This window comes from Lepus europaeus, chromosome 19, assembly GCF_033115175.1.
Source record: "Lepus europaeus isolate LE1 chromosome 19, mLepTim1.pri, whole genome shotgun sequence".
NCBI lineage: Eukaryota > Metazoa > Chordata > Mammalia > Lagomorpha > Leporidae > Lepus > Lepus europaeus.
In genome coordinates, this window is record NC_084845.1 from 53,214,608 (window position 1) to 53,235,934 (window position 21,327).

Sequence of the window (21,327 nt, forward strand, 5' to 3'; positions counted from 1 at the left end):
CGGGAGTCTCCAAGGTGGGGACCCAAGTGCCTTTCTCTCCCCAGCCTCGTCCCGCACCCCCGAGTATGAGGGCACACACACATGGGCCCACGGGCAGGCACACGCATGCTCAAGCTGCAGTCCTTAGCCCTCCTTCCAGTCACCCCGCAGTACTCACGAGAGAGAAGAGCACCCTGCAGCTCAGAGGAGGGAAGAACATTTCTCTGGGCCAAGCGGCTAGGCAATGGGCAGGCTGGGCCCCGTGGCCGAAGGCAGCGCCCTGTCCCTGGGGTGTCGAAAGTACAGGGACGGGAACAAAGGGGGCCTGGGGAGGACCTCAGGGTGACTTGTGCTCCGAATGGCCACATGGGCGAAATCCCTCAGAAACGTGCCAGCTCAGCTCTGATGGGACCTTGCCTGGCTATCGGGGAGGCTGTGGCAGTGGGGCCCCATCCACACGGAGCCCAGCCTCCCTCCACCATGCCATCCCTGTGACCACCTCGCCCCCAGCCTGGCCCAGGCTCCTAGGAACTGGCAGCACCCGCCAAGTTTCCGGGGAAAGTGTCAGATAAGGGCTGGGTGCACATGACTCCCTCCCAGGCGGCTGCTATCTCTGACCCCACCGATGCCACCACTCAGGGGGGTGCGAAGAGCGAGAGCCCCAGGGAGGGATACACAGGGCACCAAGCACTCGGGACCACATAGCAACAGCTTCAGGGGGGCAGCTCCAGGTCCCTCTCCCCACCAGTGCCAGCCCTAGTCGGGCTCCTGCCATCCTGGACCCTCACACCTGTTAAAGCTCCCAGCCTCTTTGCCCCTGAGGCCTCAGCACAGGGATTTGGGGGGGAACCATGTGTGGGGCCTGAGTTTTCGTCTCTACTGAGGAGCTGTGTGACCTGGGGCTGCATACCACCCCTCTCTGGGCCCACAAGCAGGACAAGGTAGCAGAGCAGTGCCCTGAACCCCAGGAGACAGCCCGCAGAGTCCCTCCTGGGGCTTGGGCCCCTCGTCGTCCTGAAGCCCGCACCTGGCCTGGGTCTGAACGCCCCGGGGAACGCTGACTGTGGCCCACGCCATGTGCATGGGGTCAGGGCCTGTGTACCACGTGTAGGAGTCCCGGGACTGTGATGGCAGGGTGTGTGTGGGGCGTATTGTGGCTGAGTCCCCTGCGTGACTCTCCTGCAGGGAGCGTGGGAGGGTGGCTGCGTCACTCCAAGGGACGAGCCTGTTGTCATGGAGCCCATGGTGACTGTCGCTGTGACACCGGGAGGAGACCCAGGGTGCTGTGGCACCTGGGTGTCATCCAGGGAGCCGAGCGCCCCTCCCCACATCAGCCACCCTTGTAGCTCTCACAGTGCCAGGTCCCCCAGCCTCCTCACCTGCCCCGCCCCACCCCGCTCCCCTCCCCTCCCCTCCTGCTCTCAGGTGACTCCCGTGTGAGCCCTGCTCGATCTTCCGCACCCCACTCCTCCCCACCCCACCAGGGCATCCATACACCCAAGGGGTCCCCGGTGGAACTTGGAGATGCCAGGTGAGGAAGGGAGGGCTGAGGTGAGCCCACCACACTCACACACGTCCCGGCACCGGCGCCATGGGTGGAAGCACACACACACACCCACGGAGGTGCACACACACACACACGCCCCGTGGGGGACAGGGCTGCCGGAGGGGGGTCTCCACCCCAGCCCCTGCAATCTAGCAGCCCTGCCCTGCCTCTGAGACCCTCTCCTTAGAACCCTGTGGTCTCACGGCAGGATGCTTCTGGGTAGGTGCAGGTAAGTGGTGGTGGGGAGGGGACCTCTCGGGCCCCTGACTGCTGTGTTCATTGGAGAGAGAGGGCCATGCTGACCTCTGGGCCTCTTGCTTTGAGAGCCATAATCGCTGGAGCTGGAAAAAGTTTAAAAATATCCTCCTGTTTACATTCTTTCCAAGCCCGCCTCCAAGCCTCAGTGCTGGGGCGCTTTGATCTGGCCCCCTGCCTCTGGGAGGGGCCTGGGAGAGGAGGAGCATGAGCCCCCCACTGGGGTCCACCCCTCGACCCCGGCCGCTCGTGGCTGACACCTCAGAACTGGACAGAGCCTGGGCACCAGCAGGGCAGGAAGGGCGTCTTGTCCCGGGGCACCCAGCAAGGCCATGTTGGTGTTGGAGCAGGGGCCCAGTCCCGTAGTCCCACCCCAAGGCCTGTGTGAGTGTGGAGCTGTGGGCCTCCATGGCAACTCCCCCAGCAATCCAGGGAGCGGGGAGAGCCCCATTCCTCCAGCTCCCGTGTTGAGCCTGGCCCTGGGATTCTCGCACGTGCTCCTCCCGGCCACCCCAGGAACGGAGGGCCATCTCATCAAAACTAAGCTTCCGGCTGGGCACTCGGCCTGGCAGTCAAGACACTACTTGGGATGCCCTCGTCCCAGATCAGGGTGCCTGGGTTTCCATCTCGGCCCTGCTCCTGCTCCTGCTTCCTGCTGATGCGGACCCCGGGCAGCAGGTGATGGCTCAGACGCCTGAGTCTCTGCCACCCATGTGGAGACCTGGATGGAGTTTCAGGCTCCTGGCTTTGGCCTGGCTCAGCCCCAGCTGTTACAGCCATTTGGGGAATGGAGCAGCAGTTGGGAGAACACATTTCTCTCTCTCTCTCTCTCTCTCTCTCTCTCTCTCTCTCTAAAGATTTATTTTATTTATTTGAAAGGCTTACAGAGAAAGCTAGAGACAGAGGTCTTCCTTCCGTTGGTTCATTCCCCAAGTGGCCACAATAGCCAGAGCTGGGCTGATCCAAAGCAAAAGCTTCTTCCAGGTCTCCCACATGGGTGCAGGGGCCCAAGCACATGGGCCATCTTCTACTGCTTTCCCAGGCACATTAGCAGGGAGCTGGATCAGAAGTGGAGCAGCCGGGACTCAAATCGGTGCCCATATGGGATGCCGGCACTGCAGGTGGCGGCTTTACCCGCTACGCCACAGCACCCTCTCTGTCTCTATCTCTTGCTCACTGTGTGTGTGCCTGCTTATCAAATAAATTTAAAAATTAAAGAAATTTTTAAAGTAAAAACCAAGGCTCAGAGAGGTGAAGAGATTTACCTGGCAACACACAGCAAAGGTGAGACACAGCGTGGAGCACTGAGCCACAGTGACCTCGCACAGCGAGTGCCACTTCACCAGCATGAGCCCTGCAGGCACTCACAGACCCGCAGGGGCCGGGGTCCAGAGCCAGCTCTGTTTCTCTCCCTCTGGGACCCAGGATGAGCCCCGCCCCTCTCTGACTTCCTCCTCCCCTCTGACCTGTCCCTTGAGAATCCCAGAAGAGGTTTATTTGGACCTGTGGAGCCCTTGTCCCGGGGAAGGGGCTTGTGGACTTTGGGGTCTCTCTAGCTTCTATACAGCCAAGGAAGGACCCGGGTTCTGGAGGCCTGGGGGAGAAGCCCTCAGACTGGAGCTGACGCCTTCATCTGTCCCCACATCCTGTCATCCAGCCACGTGCCCACCGACCCCCCCATCCATCTACCCACCCATCCACTGCACATACCCGCTCAGCCACATACCCAGCGATCTGCCTGCCCCCTCCTCCCAGAACACGGAGCCAAAAAGCAGGGTGGTTCCTGCCCTGGTGCTGCATCTCACAGGCCGTGTGAGCCTGGGAAAGTCCCTCCATCTCTCCACAATGCACCTTCCCACCGTTGCAACAAGAAGCTGACCCAGGAGATCTCTAAGGCCCTACGGGGGATCTCACGGGAGCAGAGACCGGCAGAAGGCTGTGGACACTTGCAGAGAGTGAATGCAGACCTCAGCCTGGGAGCTCCGCCCCATGCCCTGGTTCTGACGCTGCCACCTGCAGCCCTTAGCCTCCCAGACCTTGGAGATCCTCACTGAGAAATGGGGCTGATTGATCAGCTGGCTTTGCAGGTTGACGAAGACTGGATGAGAGGCTTCCTGCAAACAGCTTTGCACTCTGAGTGGTGCAGGCCAAGCAGAAGATCCTGGGAAGGGGCAGGGGAGCTCTCCCAGGGCCAGGACGGTCGGCAGAGCCTCCAGCAGGAGGCTCTGGGCCGGCCTCCGGGCTCATCCCCTGGCTGAATCTCCCAGGCTACGCCCGCCCTGTCTCTCGGCCAGCCTTGGCCCCCTGCCCACAGATCTGCTGGCAGTGCAGAGATTATCTCCTAAAAATAGGGCCTGGGCCCCACAGAGGTTGTTTTTCTCTCTTCCCCGTGATTTACCATCATCAACCCAGGGTGCCCAGGATAGCAGGTCCCACCCCAGCTTCCCAGAGACTGCTGGGAAGGGAGTCTGAGGGAACCAGTGTGAGTCTGGGGGCAGTCATGGATCAGCGGGAGATACTGTCAGGGCTCAGCAGGGCACTGGGGACATGGCTTAACCTTGGGCTGGAGCCAGGCGTCCACCTGGGGCAGGCGTAGCTCCAGGGTGAGCTTAGGGCTCCTGGCCCCCCTCCAATGGTGTCCATCAGAGTGACTCCTCTCCCCTGACTTTCTGCAGATGTCCCCATGGGCATGATCACCTGCAAATGTGAAATCTGCAAGTGCCTTGGAGCCTGCACGGGAGCACCGTGGCCTCACCTCTCCTGCTCCAGCCTCCTGGGGCCTGGCTCAAGGTTCCTACCCAGGCCCCTCCAGAGACTGAGGGACCTCTGCCCACCCCCACATGCAGGTGACCTGGGCACAGGGACACGACTGTGCTCACACATGACCGGAAGGCTCAGACTCCCAAGCTTATGCCCTCTCGAAGGAAAACATTGCCAGAAAAACCCAGAAACGACGCCTGAAAGACACCCGTCCTTGACCATCGCCTGCAGGGTCAACCCGTGCAGGGGCTGCGGTCGGTCGGCTCCGGATGCCCGCGGAAGCAACTCACCTTGCTGTGGCCCCACGATCTCACCCCACAGGGTGAGACCATTCTCTGCGGCATGGAGGACACAGCAGTCCTGATGGGCCCAGCCCAGCTCTGAGGCTTTATTACTGGGCAAACAAGCCACTGTCTTGACTTCTCCCAGGCAGCCATGATGTCAGTGCTCAGGCACTGGGGACGTGTCGGGTGACGGTGCCGCCCCCAGGTGGGCCCCAGGTGGAGGACCTCGGGACCAGACCTTTCCCCTGGGTTCAGAGGGGGCTGGAGGCAGGCTTCAGGCGGCGGCTTTCAGGGGCACACTGTCTGCTGGAGCATCCAGGTCCTTCTTCCTTGCCAGCTCCAGGTGGGTAAAGATGAGGATGAGGAAGAAGCCTGAGGGGCCCAAGAGGGAGGAATCAGGTCCTAGCAGGAGCTGAAGGACGTGCCCTTGATGAGGGACTCCCTGCCGTCAGCATTGGGACAGCACTCCCGAGCCTGGGCTGGGTGCGACTCCATGGTCCTGGGCCTGGAGAAGCCTGGCTGCTTTGCCTGCTGGGCCCTCACGCCTCTGAGGCTGCGCCAGCCCCTTGTCTGGGGGACAGTTGGGTGGCGGTCATCTGGACACAGGGGAGCCGCTCCTGTGGGCCTCCCAGGGGAAGGCCCATAAGAGCCAGCGGAGACCCAGCCAGATAGAACGGCAGGGGGTGAAGGCAATGGGAGGGCTGGACAGGGTATACAGGTGGAGTGAAGAAACTGGGCTGGAAAGACCCAGGCTCTCAGGGGCCGGCGCTGTGGCATAGTAGGCTAAGCCTCTGCCTGCAGTGCCCACCTCCATATGCACACCGGTTCATATCCCAGCTGTTCCACTTCCAATCCAGCTCCCTGCTATGGCCTGGGAAAGCAGTGGAGGATGGCCCAAGCCTTTGGGCCCCTGCACCCACATGGGAGACCCGGAAGAAGCTCCTGGCTCCTGGCTTCGGATCCTCCCAGCTCTGGCCGTTGAGGCCATTTGGGGAGTGAACCAAGCTCTGCCACGTTGTGGCACAAGTGCTTCACCTCTCTGAGCCTCGGGGAGCTCCTGTGCAAAGGGTGGGCTCACAGGATCCACCCCACCTCAAATGCCTGGCGTGGAGCCTGACACAGCCAGTGGTGACGTTGGCACAGCCAGGGCTGCTGTCCATGACACCAATGATGGCCGTGATAGCAGGGGCAAGAGTAGAATGACTGGGAGAGAGGGGACTCCTCTCCCACCCCAGGGGCACCCTGGGGACAAGGGACACCATTTGTCTGGTGACTGTGGTCCCAACCACCCCTCGCCCTCCCCCAGCCAGGAGCCCAGTCTCAATTACCTATGGCGGCCAGGGTGCCCACAAGGATGCCCACTGCCGACAGCTTGGTGGGCATGCCCTTCATGCGGCCCACCTTGCGCATGCACTCCCCCTCCATGTTGCAGCGACACACGACCACTGTGGGGGAGGGGGAAGGAGAGGAAAGATGGTGGGGAAGGGCTCCCCGGCTGCTGACACATGTGCAGTGTGCCCACGTATGTAATCACACCTGTTCTCTTCGTGTACCCGGCAGGGCTGTTCATGTGAGCCTCCAAGTACGTACGGGTCCCCAGCCCCTCCCCATTCACCCCAGTGACACCCGCAGGAAATGTATCTGAGCTCAGCCTCACCTCGAACAGGGAGCTGCCACACCCGGGCATCCTGGCTGACAACTACAGGGACAATGTGCTCACGTGGCTCCACCCAATGCAAGGCCAGGGTGAGGAAGGCGTGGGAACCTGTGGGGATGGCAGGAGACAACCAGGGTCACCAGCCTGGGCAGGTCCTCTGAGGGCTGCTCCCACCGCCACACACACCCACTTCTTCCTCCCAGCCTTGGCCACAGCTTCCCTCCCCTTCCCCACCACACACCGTTGAAGGGCTGGAGGCGCCAATCACGCTGCACTGTAGGGTTGGGACCAAGGGCAAAGCTGTAGGGCCTGTGCCCAGTGGCCATGTCGGGGTCCTCGCTGGGGGCAGGGATGAGCACACCATGGTCCTGGCGGGGCGTGCAGAGGTGCCGGCTGGGCACGGGGGCCAGCGGCAGGGCCGGGGCGGGAGGGGCTCTCAGGAAGTGGATCACCAGGGCGGCAGAGGTGCTCAGCCTGGGGGCATCTGCGTGTTGGGGTAGGGAGGTGAGTGCCTGAGTCCCCAGGCTGCTCCCTCCACTCAGCAGGCAGTCACTCTCCCCCTGCTGCACCCACCACTCTCCCCCACTCCACCCCTTCTCTCCATCCCAGCCTCTTGCTCACTGTGAGCCTCCCCAGGCCCACCTGCCCCCATAGCTGTGCCCTCACTGTTGAGGCAGTGCCCAGCAGGGTGGAAGTGCCCGTGCATGCCTGCCTCCCTGCCTCACCCTCCCCCAGGCCAGCTCTTCCCCCCATCAAAGCCTCAGTCTCCACGCCTGGCCTCAGCCTCCCACTCGGCTCACCTCCACGGGGCTGGGCATCACAGCGGTTCCAGCATCCAACTGGGCTGGTGGCCAGAGAAGGGAAGCAGAGGCCAGGCCCGTCCCCTCTCCCACCTGGGGTGCCATAGATGCCAAGGAGCCCCAGGAGGAAGCTCAGTGCCGCCCCTCTGTCTGTCTGTCTGTCTGAGCTTTGCACGCCCTCCCAGAGGCCACCTTTACCTGGCCATACCTGCGTCCTGGGCCTCCACAAGCACTGTGTATGAGTCCCCGGGCCGGGCGCCCTGCAGGGGCCGGGCAGTGTGCACCTCCCCAGAGACCTTCTGGATGCAGAACCAGCCCTCTGAGTCATTGACCAGGGAGAACCTGAGGCCCAGAGAAGGGGGTGGGGGCAGGGGGGCACAGAGACCACATGTGCCAGGGACCCGCAGAGCAGTGGGATCTGCTCCTGTCCCACAGGCTCTCTCTCAGGGGCGGCATCAAGGCCCAGGGTGCCCAGTCTGTGTCCCCAGCTTCGGGATTTGTTGCAACTGTCGGGGCCCAGGGGCCTGAATCAACTGCCTGGTGCCCCCCCCCCCCAGATGGCGAGGGATAAGCTGAGCTCTCCGGGGGTCTAAACACTCCCCCTCCATGCCCTGCCCAGTCCATCCGGTCCTGATCACCACCCTCCAGTCACAGCCTGGGCATTGGCCATAGCTCAAAGAATGTTCCAGGTCGTAGGTAATGTGGGTCATCCCTGGGGAGCATGGGAGGGCCAGTCCAGGTCAGGGCTGGGCTTTTGGCTCACCTGAGGGCTCCGCTCCAGGGCTCTGAGGGCTGAATGGTCAGCAGGAAGGAGCCGGCTGGGGCGTTGACGGGGATGTCGGCCTCATAGCTCTCCTGCTCCAACCTGGGGGGCGGCAACACCTTCTCCACCAGCACAGTCACTGTGGCTGTGGCCCCGGGGCCTGGGCCTGGGCCCACCATCTCCACCACGTTCCTCACCACCACCACCACTGTGTGACTTGGAGCTGCCTCATAGCTGAGGTTCTGGAACAGGTGAGGCCTGGGTCACACTGGGAGCTGGGGTGCAGCACAGGCGTATGTGCCTGTGCACCTGTGCGTGTGTGTGCATGCATGGGTGCTCCTCTTCCATCCACCCAGCCCCCTACCTTGAGGAGGTAGAGTTGGACGTGATCCGAGTCTGGCTCCCAGTCCAGGCCGAAGGTCCCTTCCCCATCCCCTGCCTCAATGGCGAAGTCCATGAGACGGAAGGCAGGCTCGAGGTCGGCATCAGTGGCTGTGAGGGTGGCCACCAGGGTCCCAGGCTCTGTGTCCTCAGGGAGGCTTACAGGCCCAACCTGAAGCGATAGGAAGATGGTGAGCACACCGCACCCGGCACCCTTCCCGAGGTCCCCCCTGCTGCTTCCACTGACCTGGGAGGAGGTGAACTCGGGAGCGTGGTCGTTGACGTCGGTGACGGTGACTGCGACCTCACACGTGCTGCTGAGGCCTGAGGCAGCAGAGGACACGTTGGGGAGGATCAGCAGGAGCAGGGGGCAGGGGCCGCCGGCGGGGCAGGGGCCGGGACACTTACCAGCCTCTGCTCCTGCGAGGTCAACGGCCAGCACCTGCAGCAGGATGTTCTGGCCAGCCCGGAGCGGGGCGGCCCCCAGGCTCACACTGCCGGAAGCTGGGTCCAGCTGGAAGGCTCCTCCCTCGGCCCCCTCCTGGGGCTCGGGGCTCAGCAGCCGATACACAACGTGGGAATTGGGGGACCCAGGGGCATCCGCATCCTCCGCCGCCAGCATAGTGACCGCCGTGCCTGCCAGACAGCACCCACCCCGTGGGCCCACAGCCTGGCCTGGAGGCCCCACCCTCTTCCATGCTGAGTGGAATTGAAGCTTGTGTGGGTGAGTGTGTGTGTGTGTGAGAGAGAGAGAGAGTGTGTGAATGTATGTGTGCGACTGTATGTATGTGTGTGAGAGTGCATGTGTGTGAATGTATGTATTGTGTATATATGTGTGTGTGAGTGTATGTGTGTGAGTGTGTGTGTATGTATGGGTGTATGCGTGTGAAAGTGTATATATGTGTGTGTGAGTGTATGTATGTGTGTGGATATATGTGTGTGAGTATGTGTGAGTGTATGTATTGTGTGAGAATGTATGTATTGTGTGTGAGTGTGTGTATGTATGGGTGTATGCGTGTGAAAGTGTATATATGTGTGTGTGAGTGTATGTATGTGTGTGAGTGTATGTAAGTGTGTGTGAGTGTATGTGTATGTGTGTGAGTGTATCTGTGTGAGTGTATGTGTATGTGTGTGAGTGTATGTTTGTATGTGGATGTATGTGTGTGAGTATGTGTGAGTGTATGTATGTATGTGAGAGTGTATGTATTGTGTGAGAATGTATGTATTGTGTGTGTATGTATGGGTGTGTGTGTGTGTGAGTGTATATATGTGTGTGTGAGTGTATGTGTGTGAGTGTATGTAAGTGTGTGAGTGTATCTGTGTGAGTGTATGTATGTGTGTGGATGTATTGCGTGTGTGTGTGTGTTTTGGGGAAAGGACATTGGCCTGGGAGATCTAAGGCTGGGCCCCAAGCCAGAGAAAGCACGGAGGGTGGTTCACAGGGACTCCACACCTCCGCACCCCTGACAGGGCCCGTAGCCCACCTGGGGGGCTGAGCTCAGGGATGCTGACTGGGGGGCCTCGCGGGGGGCACACAGGCGCATGGTCGTTCTCATCCGTCACCACCACGCGCAGCTCCAGCGGCTCTGCGTAGTCCTCACCACGGGAATTCTGAGCCTGCACCTGGAGCACGTACTGTAGAGGGCAGTAGGGGGCGTTAGGTCAAGGCCAAGGGCAGCTCCAGCCTGGCCCAGCTCTGGGTTCTCTGCTGGTGGTCAGCTCCAGCTCTCCTGGACTCTCTCCACTGTCTCTGCACCTGTGGGGCATGTGGAAACCCCCCAAAGCCAAGCAGGCGGTGACCAAGCACATCCCCGCCTGCTCCCCGGCTCTCCTCACCTGCTCCTGGGCTTCACGGTCCAGCTCCCCGGTCACGTAGAGTTTCCCCTCTGTGTCCACATCAAAGGGCCCAGGGGGCTGGCTCTCCAGGCGGTAGTGCACATTCCCCCCACTCCAGTGGACCTGGGGGGACACGGAACGAAGGCACCCAGGGCCAAGGGTCGGGAATGATCTGGGTCATCCCCTATGCCCCGACGGATTCCTGGGTGAGGAGCCTGGGCCCCTGGCAATGTGCTGCCCTTCCTCAGCCTACAGCCCAGGTGGGGTCCTTCGGTTAGGGGCACTTGTTGGCAGGACCACAGGGCCTTGCCCTGGTCCCCACGTGGACTCTGCCCCAAGAGCTGAATCACCGGGTGATTTTATTTTCTGCCCTCTCAGCCTGGGCCTGATCCCAGGGAGTTCCCGGAGGAGCCCGAGACATTCCTGGCCTGGGTGACAATCCCCACGGCAGCTCGAGGTGGCAGCTGTTCTCTCTAAGGAAATCTTGGGCAGGCGTGGGTGGAGGTCAGAGCAGAGAGTCGTGCCACCAGAGGATAGCTGGGGAGGGCCCGTGGGCTTGGTCCTAGGGCCGTAACCATCTCGCTCATGGTGGGGAGTGATGGGAAGAGTGGAAGGAGGAGCAGGGGTCAAGTTGGGCCCCAGACCCACCTCCCAAACCCCCCCCCCCCCGTAGCACCCGCTTACTCACCTGGGCAAGGTGGTGTGGGTACGGGACTTTGAGGTTCTCTGCCAGGTGGACAGGCTCTAGGCGCGTCCAGGTGCTCTCTACTATGGAGATCTCTACAGTGGCAGTGGCCTGGTGGCCTGAGGCCTGGTCACCCATGTCTTTGACCTGTACCAAAAGCTGGTAGGGCCCTTCCAGGGCATGGTCAAGGCCAGCGCTCCCTAGAGAAGGAGGGGTGGTTAGCTGGGCAGCAGGCCAGCACTAGCGGCCAGGAAGTCCTTCTTAGCAAGTCACCAGCACCCATCAGGCATACAGCAGGTGCTGGGGAGACTCACTTGGACTTTCGGGCACCCTTGTGGGTGCCCAGCCAGGACTTAAGTTTACAAAGTCCCTTCCATAGCTATCAGCACAGTGAATGGTGGGTGGACTGGAGGGGGAGGGGGATGATCAGGGTGGGAAGGGGGAGAGATGGGAAGGTGATGGGTTGGACCCTTGGGCTGCTGACTTGGTGCCTGGAGCAGGGTTCGGATGAGTTAGTGTCAGATACCCCGTGTGGGTGGCTGGGGAGTAGATGTGTGAGAGGCTGGCTGGCCGGGCGGATGAGGGATTCACTTTTCTTCCCAGCCCAGTCCCTGCCTCTGGTCTGAACTCCTGGGCCCAGCTCTCTCCTGAGGGCTCCCGGGAACATCCTAGGCTAAACCCCCTCAGGCCGTTCCCCTGGGGTGTGCAGACTGGCGCCGAGGCAGTCCATTCGCCCCACTGCCTGACCACGTGCATGGTCCTGCCTCCTGCGTGGGCCAGGCACGGCCTCCTGCTCTGGTTGCTCTCTCCACCCAGGGTGCCCAGCGCTCCTCCTCCATCTCAAAAGCTCCTCGCCATCTTCTCTTACAGCTCAGATGCCCCCTCCCCAGGTTTCCCTGGTCCTCCCTCCCCACGGCTCCCAGCTGAGGCTCACCCTCCGGGCTGAGGGCCAGAGCCCCTAGGCGAGGCTCCAGCCGGAACACATCTGGGGAAGGCTGGGCAGGGGTCTGGCTCAGGATGCGGAATCGAAGATCTGAGTTGGCTGTGCCTGGCTCATCCTGGTCCGAAGCCTCAAGGAAGAGGAAGGGGACGCCTGGTGTGTGCGAAGAAGGAAAACTGTAAGGGATGGGGGGTTGGGCTCGGTCTCCTGGGTCGGTCTTTCCATGCCCATCATATCAGGACTCTGGAAGTGAGCCACAGCTTTTCACCCCACTTCACTGATGAGCAAACGGAGACCGAGAGCGGATGGGGCCCTCAGCAGAGATGACAGGGGACAGAAGCAAGAGGGGACAGCTCGGGCCCTCACTGCCCTGGCCCTGTGCCCACTGTCTCTTCGTTCTCTGCCATCCCTTCACCCCGCCGGCACGTGCTGCAGGCTGACTGTCCTGGCCACTCACCGGGCCTGGTGCCCTGGCTCAGCCGGGCGCTGTAGAGGGCCTGGGAGAACTGGGGCACCTGGTCATTGTCGTCCTTCACGCGCACCGTCACAGGCTGTGGACCCCACAGGACATGCCCATCCTCAGCCTCCAGGGTCACCTGGCAGGACAGGGCGGTCAGTGCCCGGCTGTGCCTGGCCTGCTCTCCGCAGCGCCGGGCCCAGCCCTACCTGTATCTGGTACTCTGCCTGTTCCTCTCGGTCCAGGGCCCTGGTCACCAGCAGGAAGCCAGACTCTGCCTCCACAGCGAAGGGGCCCTCGGCTGCCACGCCCGAGTCACCCGACAGCACGAGCCGGCCTCCGGCCTCCTTGTGGGGCCACGGCAGCTGGTGGGAAAGGAAGCGGACGCTGGGCCTGGGGGAGGCCTCCTCCCCCAGGGCCCCCATTTGAGTCTCAGGGAGGGCAGGCCTTCGTCTGGGTTACGCCGCCGGTGAGACACAGGGCTGGGCTGCAAAGCCAGAGCTCTTGGCTCTGCCCCTGGCACTCCCCAGGAAGCTCGCCAACGATCGCGCGCTGTACCGTGAAGCCCCGGGATCAGCTCCTGTCAGTCCCCCTCCCTCTCCCAGGCGCTGTGGAGAAGGCAGCCTGGGCAAGAAGGGGCGAGGGGTCCTGGGGGGCTCACCTTGGTCAGGTACAGAGGGAAATTTCCGCCGTAGTTTTCCGGGACTTCCACGTGCAGCGCGGCAGGCGGCGCCTCGGCCAGGGCCTGGGAGAGGAGCCCCGCTTTGTCACCAGGGCCCGCCTTCCTGTCTGGCCGCCGGGATTTCTGTCCTTGCCCTGGGCCTGGCCCTACTTTGCTCCCTCCACACTCTGACCTTTGACTTTCCGTGCCCACAACGGGCCCATGACGCAGTCTGAACCCCCGCTCCCCTCCTCCATTACTGCAGTGGTCAGGGCAACTGGTCTGGTGGAGCTGGGGGCAGGGGTGCCAAGGCCAGGGTCTGGAGGAAGGGGGCAGGGCTCAGCTCACCTGAGGGACAGAGAAGCAGAGCACCCACAGCCAGGCGGGGACCATGGTCAGGACGGGCCTGAGGGACATGGCGGTGAGGATCCAGTCACTTCCATCCCACTCACACAGCCGGAGGGGCTCGCTGTAGAGTGGCCTCCCCTCCTCCCCACCCCCACTGCCATGAAGGCCCTGGGGCTCCCGGGCACCTGCTGCTGCAGGCCAATTGTCCTGTGCCTCGGCCCTGCCCCTACAAGGCCCCTCCCGGGAGTTTCGCCACCAGAACTTGGTCTTCGTCCCGCCGCAGTCTCAGCAGCGCAGACACCCCAAGCGGTGATTTCCCAGCGGCCCCCCAAGCCTCACAAGTTTGACGCGGAGAAGTGACTCTGAGGGTCACTTCCTGTTACAGGCAAGGCCTGAAGGGCAGGGCCCGGCCAAGGTCATGGAGGACTCGCACACAGGAGGAGTCCTCTTGCTGTAGAGGACTCTTGGCTCGGGGTGCCCGGGGCTGTCCTGCCTCCCACTGCCACCCCCTGGACGTGGAGCCCAGGCCTCCGGAGCGCGGACTCCAGTCCAAGAGGGGTCCCTGGGAGTTCTTCCCAGACCGCGGGAGGACAGGGTGGCGTTTCTCTTCCTGCCCACCAACCCCAGCCTCAGCCCTCCCCGCTTTGCTGCCAGCCCCTCACCCACTCCTGCCACAGGTGGGCTCCCTCGGTCCAGCTGCCAGGGGACAGGGCTCCTTCTCCAGGGAGCTCTGGCCAGGCCAGGCCAGGTGGGGCTCACCAAGGTGGACACTTGAGCAGGTAGGCGGTCCGGCCACGCTAGCTCACGGGTGGCAAAATGCCACTGGGCCCACAGCGGCGGGCCTGGCCCCGCCCAGGCCCCCAGTTACTCATTGACTCTGGAGAGCAAGGCGCTGCTGCCCAGCGTCCGTGACTGCCAGCCCTGGGAGGTGGGCAGATCATTCTCCGGGCACTCCCCAGCCCCTGCCACGGCCCAGTGGGTACTCCTTAGCCCTCTGGGCTTGAACACAACTTCTCTGTGGCTCCAGACTCTGTCCCATGTCTCCCCTGTGCACCGGCACCCACCGCTGCACCTTTGCACACTCTGTTCCTTTGACCTGGAATGCCCTTCCAGCTTCTTCATCTGCTCAGCTCAGATAATCCCATCCCAGGAAGCCCCCCATGGGCGAGCAGTGGTGACCGGGACCAGGTATGAGGGACTCCCGATTATTCGCAGGTGGGACTGCAGGGTTGGGGGGACAGCAGCCTGTGAGCTTTCCAAGGCCTCACCCTGGCCCCTGGCGCCTGCACACTCACAGCGCTGGGATGCTGGGCTGCCTCGTGCCGCTGAGAGGAGTGAGCCAGCTCAGGTGACCTTGAGAGAGCTGCAGGGCCGGCCGGGGCCTCCCCGCAGTGCAGGCAGCCAGGCAGACCTGGGAGAAGCTTCTGGGGCTGGGAGTCCAGGACAAGGGGAGGGGGTGGGATCCTGATCTCCAGTCCCTCTCCGTGCTTGGAGCGTCCCATGGCCTCCCCAGGTCCTTCCCTCTGCTGGTTGGGGGTTGGGGGGTAATGTTCCTGCAAAGGCTCCAGGCCAAGGTTCACGTTCCTTCGTGAGTTCCATTATTCACTCCACAGGCCCCTGCCTCAAAGCCAGCTTGTTCCGGAGCAAGGGGAGCTGTGCGTCTCTCTCAGGCTGGAGGCTGGGCCAGCACCCCTCAGTGGACCCAGCCTGGAGCCGTGCAGCGGCGGGGGTGGCAGGGCTGTTGTGTGCGTTGGGCTCCCGCCGTGCACCAGGCACTGCTCCGAGCACATATCTCCTGTGTTCCACCTCCTCACACCCTGGGGGCACAGAGAGGTTCAGTGGTTTGCTGAGAGTCACACAGCCAATTAAGTGGCAGAGCCAGGAAGGCCCTTGGGGACCTCCCCCTGCTCTGAGAGCGCCGCCCCCTTTAGAGTATGTTGGGGTGGTGGCAGCAGCAACCTCTGGGGGCAGGTGGGTGTCTCAGAGGCGCCTGCCCCGACCCACACACGGAAGAGCAGCCCGCACCCCTCGCATTGGCTGTGGACCGAGCTGCAATCAGGGTTCAGGTTGCAAGGGCTCCTAGGGGGCTGCAGAACGAATAAGTGGAATGAATGAAGGTGTGTCTGGGTCTTGGCCTGAACCCTCTCTGGCCCCGTGCTGCCTCTAGTCTTGGTGGTGGGCAGTCCTCACTCAGCCACCTCCCACCCATCACTAAACGGGGATACTCATGCCCAAAACTGTGCACAGCAGTCCCCCTACCCCATCCTCAGAAGGTATGTTCCAAGAACCCCATTGGGTACAGAGACCACGGAGAGTGCCAGACCCTATAAGTACAGAGTGCGCCTCTGATGTGGTTCACCTTTCCACCGACAGGAAGCCTTCGCTGCCTCTTTGACACATACGAATCGCCAGCCCGAGTCCTCCTGGGCTGTGGGGCCACTACGAAGGGAGACAAGGGCGGCTGGGACACAGGCACTGTGAGACGGAGTCTGCTGATAAGCGAGATGGTTACCGGGTGACTACCAGGAGGGTAGCATGTACAGCGTGGATCCACTGCACACAGGGCTGATTTCCGTTCGGGGAGGGACAGAGCAGGACAGTGCGAGATCTCATCACATGACTCAGAATAGCACTCCACTAACAAGGTACGAATGACTTCTGGAATTTTCCATGTAATATTTTCAGACTGTGGCCAGTCACGGGTAACTGAATGCATGGAAAATGAAATCAGGGATCAGGGAGGATTACTGTGGGTGAGCTCGCTCGCAGGCACCCGTGCTGCTGCCTTTCCTGGGCGTGGCTGGGGAGACAGGCACTCTCACATGGGCCATGGGATGTGGCAGCTCCGCTCTGGATGTCCTGGCCTTGCACTCACAGTGGTAAGAAGTTGAGAGCTCCCTCTGCCCCCTCAGCGGGAAGGTGGAGGAGGCCCCCCCCGGGGTCACACCCACCAGAGAGGGCGCCCTCATCCCTCCCCACCCTCCCCCGTTGACCCGCTGCCTCCTGTCCTGCCTGGAAGTCTCCAAAGCCTCCCCCATCCCCTAGCCTCTGGGGACAGAGCAGGGCAGAGGCACCAGCCCTGGAGCCATGCCCAGGCTATTGACTGGGTGTGAGACCCAAAGCAGGGCGCACTCTGCTGGGCAGCCTCAGTTTCTCTTTATGTAAAGCAAGAGTGAGGAATCTTTTTTCTGTCAAGGGCCATTTGGGTATTTTTAAAAATATATTTATTTATTTGAAAGAGAGAGAGGAGAGACAGAGAGAGAGGGCGAGAGAGAGAGAGGACTTCCATCCGATGGTTCACTCCCCAAATGGCCGCAATGGCTGGAGCTGTGCCGATCTGAAGCCAGGAGCCAGGAGCTTCTTCCCGGTCTCCCACACAGGTGCAGAGGCCCAAGCACTTGGGCCATCTTCCACTGCACTCCCAGGCCACAGCAGAGAGCTGAACAGGGAGTGGAGCAGCTGGGTCTTGAACCGGTGCCCATATGGGATGCCAGCACTGCAGGTGGCAGCCCAACCCGCTACACCACAGCGCCAGCCCCCATTTGGGTATGTATAACATCATCTACAGGCCATACAAAACGACCAACTTCAAGATCAACCTGCTACAGACTGATTGGATTTGAGTCCCTCCTGCAGAGCCAGAGGAAGTGATGTCACCTGCATCCACGTGGCCCACAGGCCGAACTCTACAGCGAAGTGACCGAAGCCTTCATCCACGGGGAGACATCAGGCCCAAGTAAAGAAGGATCTGGATGACAGGGGCTAGGAGGGGCTGGGTCTCCCCATCCAGGCCCCACTCCCCATCCACCCCTGGGTCCGGCCGGCTATATCTGGGCCCAAATACAAGGACGGCCAAAGCCTCATGCTAGGGCGGGGCAGAGAGCCTCCATCCCTCAAGTTCCTGCTCCTGGAGCCCCTGGATTCGAGGTCAACACAGAATTGACAGCTGTGACCTATCAGGAAATAATCTTTATTACAAAAAAAACTCATGTAAACAAATAGCCAGCACACCCAACAGCTCCCGCCACGGTGAGAAAAAGGCAGAGGCCTCTCCCCACACACAGGCCGGCCCTGCAGCTGGGCAGGCTGCGGCTCGGGCTGCACGTGGGCCTGCACGTGCATCTCCGCGGGCCCAGCCCTCGCCGGCCACTGGGAGCCGCCTCCCCGGGGCAGCACTGTCCGTCTGTCTGTCCACTCCATGAAGTGAGGGATGGCCTGCTGGCAGCTCCAAGGGGCCTAGAATCTGAGCCAGTCCTGAGGCACTTCGGGCGGCTGGCTGGGCCAGCCCACCACAACTTGTCCATCCATCCGCCCGCCGCGGTGACAGCCCGTGGGGCCTAGAGAACCGACAGGTCGTGGCAGGACTTGGACTTGGCGCGGAAGGCCATCTTGCGGCTGTTGCGTGCCACGATGCGGCCCAGGAAGCGCTTGGCCTTCTTGCCGAGGCTCTCCCGCCGCCGGGCGCCTGCCTGCCGCCGGGCGTTGGCCTCCTTGCTGTCTCTGCGCAGCCGGATCTGACGCACGATCCCCTCGAACAGTGCCTGGACGTTGTGGTGCAGAGCGGCCGACGTCTCGATGAACTTGCAGTCGAAGACCACGGCGCAGGCCCTGCCCTCTGGTGTGGGTGGGGACAGGTACGTGCCAGTCAGCAGAGTGGGGTGGGGCGGCTTGGGAGCCTGTTTGGACCCCGGCTGCCCTTGGCAGCTGCTACTCAGGAGTCTGCAGGCAAGGGCAGGGGGTGCCGGGGTCTTCCCGAGAGGCACAGAGAACCCAGAGACTCCGGCCGAGGGCCACCCCACAGAGTGTGCCCACGTTTAAGCGGTCCCCAAATCAGGGGTCCCCACGAGGGGATTAATGTGCTGCAGCAACCTGGAGTCTAATATTTAAAGGGAAGTGCAGCAGTAGCAGACACAAGAAAATGAGAACAGTGTTGGAGCGCTAAGCGTTTTACCACTGGACATTGTATCACAATGGTGTTCTTTTTTTTTTTTTTTTTTTTTTTTTTTTTTTTTTTTTTTGACAGGCAGAGTGGACAGTGAGAGATAGAGAGAAAGGTCTTCCTTTTTGCTGTTGGTTCACCCTCCAATGGCCGCCGCGGTAGCACGCTGCGGCCGGCGCACGGCACTGAGCCGATGGCAGGAGCCAGGTGCTTCTCCTGGTCTCCCATGGGGTGCAGGGCCCAAGCACTTGGGCCATCCTCCACTGCACTCCCTGGCCACAGCAGAGAGCTGGCCTGGAAGAGGGGCAACCGGGACAGGATCGGTGCCCCGACCGGGACTAGAACCCGGTGTGCCGGCGCCGCAAGGCGGAGGATTAGCCTAGTGAGCCGCGGCGCCGGCCCTACAATGGTGTTCTACGAAGTGACGGCTCCCTGGACGGGGGCCTGGGGGCAACAGGCCAAGCCGTGGGTGAGGAGGAACCGCTGGGCTCCTCTGAGGGTCTGGGTCCTGGGGGCTACAGGGCCAAGCCTGCTCCAAGACCGCCCCAGGTCTGGCATCCAGGCTCCGACCTGCAGGCCTGGTGCCCTGCACTGCCTTCTACCCATTCACAGCCCACCCGTGAGGCCAGGGCTAAAGGGGCCAGCGAGGAGAGGCCTGAATGGCACCTGCGCCCCCAGCAAGTTGGGCTCTCGCTCTAGTCCTGACCCGCCTCCCGCAGCCCTGTGGGTGGGCAGCAGCTCTCTCCCCTCCCCTGCCCTCCCGCCCCTTCAGGTTTTCTTCCTGGACATTTTTAGTCACTGATGATCCCCGGGGACTCAAGCGGAGCCAAGATGGACCGGGTCACAGCCCAGGACAGCACCTCCCTCCCCTTCCGACCTGCCACCTGCTCACCGTCCACGGAGACCTCGCGAGAGCGCACCAGGTCGCTCTTGTTGCCCACGAGGATGATGGGCACGTCGTCCGTTTGCCGTGCCCGCCGCAGCTGGACCCGCAGCTCTGACGCCTTCTCGAAGCTACCCTTATCGGTCACGGAGTACACGATGACATACGCGTCCCCCATGGCCATGCAGTGGCCAGGCAGCCAGCGGCTCCCATCCTGAAGGACACACACACACTCACTCACACATGGCTTCCAAGTCTCCACGCCCCTGCCACGAGCCCCTTACTCGCAGCAGGCCCCTCCCACCCCACCCTGGGTCTCAGCCTGTATCCTACCTGCTCCCAAATGTCATAGACCATGAGTGACGCCTCTTCTCCGTCCACCATGATGGAGCGATCATACGTGTGCCCTAGGCAGAAGGTCAGCAGCCAGGTTACCACCTGACTCACAAGAGCCCTCCCCACAGTGCGGGGGGGGGGGGTTCCTGCTCAGGCCACACCTTCCAACTCCCCCTAAGGGGCCCCTCAACCCTCCCCCTCCGCTGCTGGGTGACAGGGCTGGGAGCTGGGGGATGGAGGGCACTGACCTCCAGCGACATGCCCTCAGGTAGGCCCTGTCCTGGCTGGGGCGCTCCCTGCCCCACTGCCGCCTCACCCCGCCGGCTCCGACCACAGCAGCTGACTTACAAGAGTGACTGTCACACCCCCTGAGGGCCTTGGCCACCTCCAAACTCCCTCTGGTTTTCTTCCTGGCAGCCTGGCAAGGAGGGATGGCCCAGCCTTTGCCACAGAGCTGCAGCATCTACACCCTGGGACCCTCGCTGCTAGTATTTCGTCCCCTGCCAAAGGTGTTCTCTTCTCCCTTAGTTTCACCTCCTTGAAAAAGGGTGACTAGAGGCGTGATTCTAAAGGTAGAGTTCCGCGGTATTTGCCACCTCCGGTCCAGGTCCCCGGCCCCAGCCCACCCCCACGCGCTGCCTGTGGCGACCCTGGGAACGCCCCCTCGCCTGGGTGACCCCATCCCCTCACCTGCAGCCTCTGCTTCAGGCCCGTCCTCCACTCCGCCGAAGATGCGCGCCAGAGCGCTCTTGCCCACGCCAGGCGCCCCTAGCAAAAGCACCTTGTACACGCTGTCGTCCGAGCTGCTGCCCCCGGAGCTGAGCGAGTCGGAGGAGCCCTCGGGCCAGTCCAGCCTCGGACCCTGGGTCGCCGCCCCGGCCGCAGTGGCCGCCAGCGCGCCAGGAGCCAGCGCCGCCTGCAGGTCGCGCTCGTCCACTGGCATGCTCCGGCGGTGCAGCGGCGGCGCCGGGCCCCAGGGCGTGCTGCCCCGACGGCGCTCGCGCTCTCGGCCCCCGCCGCGGCTCCCGCCCGCGCCGCCGCCGCCGCCGCCGTTCAGGGTCATCGCGTCCGACGCCGTCTGGGAGACCGAGAAGCGGGACGGCAACGTGAGCCGCGCGGGAGACGAGGCCCGACCGCCCCTGCCCAACCTCGAGTCGGGCAAGCGCCCAGGACCCGCCACAGTCCACTCCCCGCCACGAGGATTCTGGAGCCCCAACCCGCGGCCCATCCCAACCCAGACGGGGTGGCCACCCCGCTCTGTCAGGACACTCACCCACGCGCTCACAGACACGGGTAGGACTGAGATCCGGGCTCCGATAGAACCCCCTCGCACACCCGGGCTCGGACACGAGCACTCCACCCGCCCTGCGGCCGCCGCCTTTTCAGCTTGGCTGGCTCGGCAGCCTCTTATTTAAGCCTCTGCCCGCCCCCGCCTCCGGCCCACGCCGCTGCGGGGGCTGACGTGTCCACCCCCGCCCGGGGAATCCCCACCCTCCTCCTGGGACCTCACACTGAGCCCCCCCACCCCCGCCCTCCAGGGGCGGGGCGGAGAGCTGCCGGGGGCTTGGTGTGATTGTGTTTGAGAGGGGGGGCGAGGGGGAGAAGGGAGGAGGGAGAAAGAGAGGGGAGTGTGTTGGGGCACGATGGGAGGGGACGGGCCAGGGGGAACTGGACCAGCTGTGTCCAGTGCGGCAGCTCCCCTCTGGGGAAGATTTAGGTCTGGCCCTTTCAGAGTGAGGTCTCCTTTCCTTATCTCCTGGTCCTGGCTCATGGTCCAAGCAAGTAGAGCAGTTGTGGGGTGCACAATCACTCCCCAC

The 21,327-nt window shown here is 62.6% G+C and overlaps 2 protein-coding genes across 2 annotated transcripts; both read right to left on the reverse strand.

Moving 5' to 3' along the window:
• Positions 1-5,098: 5,098 nt before the first annotated feature.
• CDH16 (cadherin 16) lies at positions 5,099-13,397 on the reverse strand. The gene is made up of 17 exons (XM_062177208.1): positions 13,353-13,397; positions 13,005-13,088; positions 12,553-12,708; positions 12,344-12,482; positions 11,881-12,039; positions 10,950-11,146; positions 10,262-10,384; positions 9,910-10,060; positions 8,834-9,061; positions 8,673-8,749; positions 8,409-8,597; positions 8,045-8,286; positions 7,490-7,623; positions 6,723-6,965; positions 6,482-6,589; positions 6,153-6,269; positions 5,099-5,196 (listed from the first exon to the last, which is right to left on the reverse strand). Exons 1-17 carry the CDS (start codon positions 13,395-13,397, stop codon positions 5,099-5,101), a joined length of 2,490 nt encoding a protein of 829 aa, XP_062033192.1.
• A 3,573-nt stretch (positions 13,398-16,970) lies between these two features.
• RRAD (RRAD, Ras related glycolysis inhibitor and calcium channel regulator) lies at positions 16,971-20,880 on the reverse strand. The gene is made up of 5 exons (XM_062176711.1): positions 20,784-20,880; positions 20,201-20,588; positions 19,508-19,581; positions 19,184-19,388; positions 16,971-17,967 (listed from the first exon to the last, which is right to left on the reverse strand). Exons 2-5 carry the CDS (start codon positions 20,571-20,573, stop codon positions 17,690-17,692), a joined length of 930 nt encoding a protein of 309 aa, XP_062032695.1. The 5' UTR covers positions 20,574-20,588; positions 20,784-20,880; the 3' UTR covers positions 16,971-17,689.
• Between the last annotated feature and the right edge of the window lie 447 nt (positions 20,881-21,327).